We start from the raw sequence: 6600 nt of genomic DNA, 5'->3' as shown, positions 1-6600 counted from the left end.
TAACACACAAGTGTAAAGTGAGGTAAAACGACTTGGCAAAATAAGAGGTTAGCGATTAATATATAAAAAATAAAAAACAAAACACCCCCTCCACCCCCCCCCCCCCAAAAGAAAACCCAACCCCCCCCCTACTGTAATGCACAGCAATGTAGGCAGTATGCAGTTTACGTAATGCAGATTTGAGCCAACTCCGAACACCGTAAATATGACAGTCAGTCTTAAAACCCTACGCTGTCACTCCGTGCAGAAAAGAAGCCTCTTTAAGGCCCTCTGTTTTGCCACTAGGGTATCTCCCCCAACACAATTGCCTAAATACATATCTACAATGTTTGCCTGTCCAATTGCTGCACTCTCCCTTTTTCGACCTGGGGCACGTGCCCAAACTCTGCAAGACTAGACTTGGCTGGCATGCTTTTTTCAGTGATCACCACATATGCTTGGATATCCCACCATTCATACCAAACCCAATCGCCTACGTTTTTGCAAGTCTTAAAAAACACATTTCTATTTCAATACATTTTAAATCCTCCCCAAATTCTCAAATATTGCAGAGCATTTCTTCAGACCTTGGTGCATTAAGTTCTCATTTCAGCGGCCAGACACCTTTGGAGAACTGCATACTTTCCAAATTAAACAAAAACAGTAAAACCTATGGGTTCTTTGCAACTCTTAGCATGCTCCCACACACCACTCAGATGAGTACCTCATGCTATTATTGGTCTTTCATCCAGCAGAGCCGCAACCCTTGCGCACAAATCCAAATTACTCAAATCCAGTGAGCCCAAAGGCCCCAAAAGAGAAAATTTGTCCCTCACAATCAATCAATCGGATTTATAAAGCACGGCTAATCACCAGATAGTTCCCTGGACCTGCAAGGGCCTGGATAACCTAATTCGAACACCCAGGTCTTGAGGGCCATTCGGAATTCTGGAAGTGAGGTGATTATTCAGAGGTGCTTGGGGAGGCTGTTGCAGCGATGTGAGCAAAGGAGCGCCCTCCACTTCTGCTTCAGTAGACACAGGCAGTATGGCAAGTGAAAGGGAAGCAGACTAGTCTTCAACAGTTGGTGGCAGTTCAGGCTGTGGTTAATGTACACAGGTCCTTGGTTGAGTAGAGCCTTGTGTGTGCAGGCCAGCAGCTTGAATTGGCATCTCCTCTGTACTGGTAGCCAGTGCAGTTCCTGCGGTGGGATGGGATGTTGGTTTGTCGGAGAAAGCAGAGGTTGAGTCTGAGTCTGGTTGCCACATTCTGTATGGTCTGAAGTCTCTGTAGGAGGTTGCAGCGGTTCCTACATAGAGGGCGTTGCTGTAGTCCAGTTGGCTGGTGATGAGGGCCTGCGTCACGGTACGTTTCATGTGGAGGGGCAACCACTTGAAGCTCTTACATAGCATGCGCAAATTGAGGAATCAGGGACAGGATACGGTATTGATCTGCGATTTCAGGGTGAGCTTGTAGTCAATGATGACGGAGGTTTATGGCATGATCAGAGGGAGTGGGTGTGGTTCCTAGGTCTGATGGCCACCAGGAGTCATTCTATGTGTTGCTACAAATGCCAAAGATCAGTACTTTCCGTCTGATCTATGTTTAGCAGCAGGCACTTCATCCAGTCAGTGACGCTTGTCATGCATCTATGGACATTTGTCTAGTGGTGGAGGGGTAGTTGGTGAGCACAGATGAGTTGGGTGTCATCTGCACAGAAAGTTATTTTGAGACCCTGGAACCTGACAATGCTGGCCAGTGGGGTCATATATGAGTTGAAGAGCATGAGGCTGAGGGATGAGTCCTGGGTTACACCGCAGGTAATCTCCTTGGGTTCAGAGGTGAAAGGTGGATCCTCTGAGTTCTTCTTGTGAGGAAGGAGGTGATCCATCTGAGCGTGTCCCCTTGCTGATGTGGTGGAGTTTCGATTAGCATGTGGTGGGATACGGTATCGAAGGCTGCTGAGAGGTCGAGGAGGATCAAAGCTGCAGTTTCTCTTCATCGAGGAAGGTTTGGATGTAGTCCGTGGCTGATCAGGCAGTTTTGGTGCTGCGATTGCTGCAGAAGCTTGATTGGGAGGCATAAAGTAGATGGTTCTGCTCCAGGTATGTCATGAATTGCTTGTTGATGATCTTTTCCAGTACCTTCGCTGGGAATGGGAGCAGGTAGATTGGCCAGTAGTTTTTGGGATTGCTGTGGGAGGTGGAGGTTTTTGAGTAGTAGTCTGATATTGGCCTTTTTCTAGGCATCAGGATGGTGTGGTGGTGATAGAGGTGTTGAGCAGGGTGGTGAGTTCCTGGCCAATCCTTTGGTTTCCGAAGGTGAAGATATGGTGTGGGGATGACTGTGGGAGCTTCTGAGTCGATGGATTTCATGTAATATGGAATAAACACGAAGATCAAACATAGCTTAGAAGAAACTCAACTTGTGAAGTTTGTACCGGGCACTAAGAAACCCTGATACAAATATAGTGTGTGCTGCATGTAGTGTCAGTGAAGTTACTCACACCTAGAATTCATATTTTACATTTTGATGCTGCACTAGTGAAAATTCTACATTAAACAATTTACATATATTGTCAAAACAGTGAAAGGCTGGACTTCTAATCTTCAAAGCAGTGTTTAATACGGTCAAAATATAATAATATTAGTTTTCACATCAAAATACAACTTGCAGTTTTGGCTCTGTACATTTGAGCACTTTTTTCCTTTTTTGGGGGGGAAAATGAAAAGTATCCATCAACTTCATCACAATAAAAAAATACAACTTTGAGGTAAAGATTACATCATAAAAACAGCTCAGACAAGTTTACTTCGAGTCAAAATCGTAAAACACTGAATTCAAGATAAAACAATGATAATACAAAATAGCTTTTACAGAAAAGGGAAAATACCAGCCTACAATTTACAGGGACTCTGCAACAGCGCCAAGAGATGATATGCGTGGCTCCTCGAGGCGATATGCGTGGCTCCTCGAGGCGATATGCGTGGCTCCTCAAGACTTTTTTTTCCCCAGCCCCCCGGCGTTCTAGGAATTCTGTTAGTTACTTTAGCTTTAAAACTATGTCCCCACACGTCAGACTATGGAGACTGCTATTGGCTGAAAAGCCAGGATTGGCGGGAGTTCTGCGTGGCACGGGAAAACAGTGCTAACACTGTTCACATAGACTCGCATGTGGAAATTATACCTCTAATACTTGTTAACTTACTGCAACTTTTGAGCCAAACAATAAGCTTGCACGGTACATATGTGATATACATTAACACTGTAGTTTACATTCTATACTGGGTTAGCAACATCCACTACATATCATGTACACTATTTACATAATTATTGCGTTAATCACATGGTAACCGGTGAGAATACTATCAAATCATTTGTTCCAACTGCAGGTGGGAGCTCGGATGTTGTAAGTTCTGCGGTTTGAAACTTTGCCTGGAAATAAAGAAAAAAAAAAAAGTATGAGTAGCTTGTACACTCCGTTTCTGAAAACCTTTTAATTTAAATGAAAACCTGTAATTGGATTGGCTAAATCATTTTGAGCCCTGTAGGCAGCTCACTGGCAAGGCACATCTCAGTTTGTTACTTAACACCTAGGTGGCTCCTAGAGTTGGAGGGCATTCTCTTTGTAGAGCCGACGCGATAACAGTTTTGTGCACTACTTGTATTAAAAAAAATAATAATAATAATAAATAAAAATAAAAAAAGCATGTACAGCATTTCTTGGGCTGGCTTTGCTGCAGTACACCCAATTTGTTAGCACCCATTCTTTGGGATCTACTGAGGGAAGGGCGTGAAGACTAATTCACCTAAAAGTTAGAGCTAAATCGGGGGTTCAAGAGTCATATTTGCGAATAAGGAAATGCTACTTGTGATCCTAATTCTCCATCATGGGAGCCCTCATAGACTTGATGTATATTGAATATCTCAGACTAAATGTAGTAGATTTGCCTGATTAATTGATATTTATTACCCCTGTTGAGTGTAGGGAAGAGCCAGGAGTCCAAAGAGAAACCTCAGGTGGATCAAGGTGCCCCTCCTTTCCACTATTGTAAGAAACAGCTCATTGCACTCAACAGATCCATTCATAAACAGACCACAAGATATAGTGATACACAATCTCTCTAAATTTGTTGTGCTACTGAAGGATCAGTTTTCCTTTGCACTACTCTTCAGGCTGGACCTTAGTTACCATGTATTACGTGAACATTCAGTTTAAACATTTTGTAACAAAGTTTGAGAGCCTATTGTCCCTTATTGCATGTTCAAATGTATTGCTACGATCATTCCAAAAAGTCAATTTAAATATGGAATGGCACAATTTTGAATATTTTGAAAAACATGTTTTCCTCTATTTTACAAGGGCGTGTGTAGCAAGTATTCAACAATAGCCAACATATCTCCATATTTCATAAATTATCTACTGCAATTTCTTTGTTTTACAGTGTTGTGTAGCAAGTATTCTTCCCTACATAGCTAGTGGTGTACAGCTCCCGATACTTGGTATTTTTGAGCATGTATTTTGCCATATTAGTCTATAATGTCACCTTTGTTTCTATGTGCCTTTCTGCATCTTGTTGGAGACCCATGACTGCCATATAAAACTGAACTCCGACCAAGAATCTCGAAAAAGGGCAATGGACCATCCCAATAGGCACACACCCTCAACTATATATGTAAGAATGCTTGTTACCTTTAATTCTGTATCTATCCGTTTATGTTCTTTGGAATATGAAGCCCTATGGGCTGCTGATGAACATTAGCTATATATCACATTGTAAAATATAAGACAAATATAATGAACCATTTTTTTCCAATCTGGACAAACGTGCCTAACTTAGTTTTTGTTATTTTATTTTTTAACACTTATTTTATTGGCATTTCAAAAAGTACATTTAAGTCACATCTCATATTCTTCAACCATTGCATATAAGTAGCTGTTAAAGCTATACATTGGCCCAGGGCTCTGACGCAACTGTATCAGAGAGCATATCCCATCAGGTACATTACCGCAGTTCCCAAGCATGCATCTTGTATGTAAGATATTAGTTAGATATGGTGCCTACAGGTTCGTATAGTGGATTCTCTGGCCAGGATAGGGTCGGATGTAGTTGATCAAGCAGGAGAGTATTATGTGCTGGAAAAGGAGTCAAGACTTTCAGCAAGAAGGTCAGCATGGCCTTCAGCATAAGCTAGTCTGGGGATAAAAGTTATGTAAGGTGGTTGCACTAAGAGTCTAGAGCTCACTCATGCAACAAGCTGAAGTGATCACAACAAGGCAGACAGACATGTATCAGAAGACACAATAAGCAGCTGTGCATTGGCTGGAAGAGAGTTCATACGAGAAATGTCAGAAACATTAAGTGCCCACAGTGGAGTCACAAATGGTTTTTGAGAGAATCTGTGTTAAATGTTTTAGAAACCATATAACAGATGATTGCAACAAGGACAGCTGGTCCAGTAGATGCTGACAAATGGAAAGAGCCAATAACCTTTATAAGTACCCACCGTAAAAGCCTTGCTGGGCCAAAGATAAAGTTTCTGCTAGCTTCCCTTGCAAAGATTATGCCCTGGGAACTCCACACCTGGTCACAAATTTGTCCCAGCACAAATAGACTTCACAGGAGGGTGGCTTGCAACCAGGATGATACCTACAACTTAAGTTGGCAAATCAAATGCAGCCAACTGCCACCGCTCAATCTCTACACATGTAGGTGTAGATTGCACAAGTTCGGGTGGAGAACCCTGCCCTGCAGCAACAAAAGATCCTTTTGAAGTTGTAGCCTAGTTGGAGGGCAGGCACACATACTCAGACGTTTTAGTTACCACACTCTGAGCCAATCTGGTGCCACTAGGATGACTTGGGCACGGTTGTTCCGGATTTGCTTTGGAAAGCTGGGTAGGATATGCAGAGACAGAAGGCATACAATAGCCCAGTGTTCTACTCCAGTCAAAGTGCACCTAGGGAAGACCTTTGCGGCTATGCCAATGTGCTAAGTTTTGGACACTGCGCATTCTTAGCGGTGGCAAAAAATAGCGACAGGGCTCCCCCAAATTGTCAGCTTGGGGTGCAACTGCCATTAGTGATCTGCCATATACCTCAGTCGAAGCTTGCCCATCCTGCCATTCAGCAATCGTGCCAGGTGGCTTGAAATCAGGGACATTCCAACCTCCTCTATAAATGCAGAGCCATCTGGCACAGAACCCAGGACCTCATCCACCCTGCTTGTTGCTGTAATACATGGGGGTCGTGGTGTTGTCCTTGAGAACCTGTACCAGCCTCCCCTTGATGGACAGTAGGACAGCCTTCAACACAAGGCGAATGGCCTGAAACTCCAACAGGTTGATGTGGAGGCATACTACCCCCAAGATGAGAGTTCTCTGATCTCCACCGCTCCCAGATGACCTCCCGAACCCAGCAGGGATGTAGCAGTCACTGTCATCAGTTTTGGATGGGGCAGGGACAGGACCTGATGCTGGTCCAGTTGTGGTTGAGCAGCCACTTCTGCAGAGCTTGTGCAGTCTCCTGCAAAACCTGGGTTAGATCCAACAGGTATCCTTGGTGCTGGACCCACTCAGACTTCAGATCCCAGAAGCCTCAGGACTTCCTTCACCAAGACC

At 43.7% G+C, this 6600-nt stretch overlaps 1 protein-coding gene across 3 annotated transcripts in view; it reads right to left on the bottom strand.

Annotated features, from left to right (window-relative positions):
• Positions 1-2587: 2587 nt before the first annotated feature.
• Positions 2588-6600, bottom strand: part of DLGAP5 (DLG associated protein 5) — a 152952-nt gene continuing 148939 nt past the window's right edge. For 2 of the 3 annotated variants that reach the window (XM_069208537.1, XM_069208538.1), the window contains exon 19: positions 3191-3414. In XM_069208537.1, the coding sequence (XP_069064638.1) occupies positions 3322-3414 (93 nt within the window). In that variant the 3' untranslated portion in view covers positions 3191-3321. Of the gene's footprint in view, positions 3415-6600 lie in introns of all 3 variants that reach the window. The other variant, XM_069208536.1, reaches the window with a different exon arrangement.

This window comes from Pleurodeles waltl, chromosome 9 (assembly GCF_031143425.1).
Source record: "Pleurodeles waltl isolate 20211129_DDA chromosome 9, aPleWal1.hap1.20221129, whole genome shotgun sequence".
In the NCBI taxonomy this organism is placed as follows: domain Eukaryota; kingdom Metazoa; phylum Chordata; class Amphibia; order Caudata; family Salamandridae; genus Pleurodeles; species Pleurodeles waltl.
Note: the sequence above shows the minus strand (reverse complement) of the source record. Positions and strands in the feature narration are given on the sequence as shown.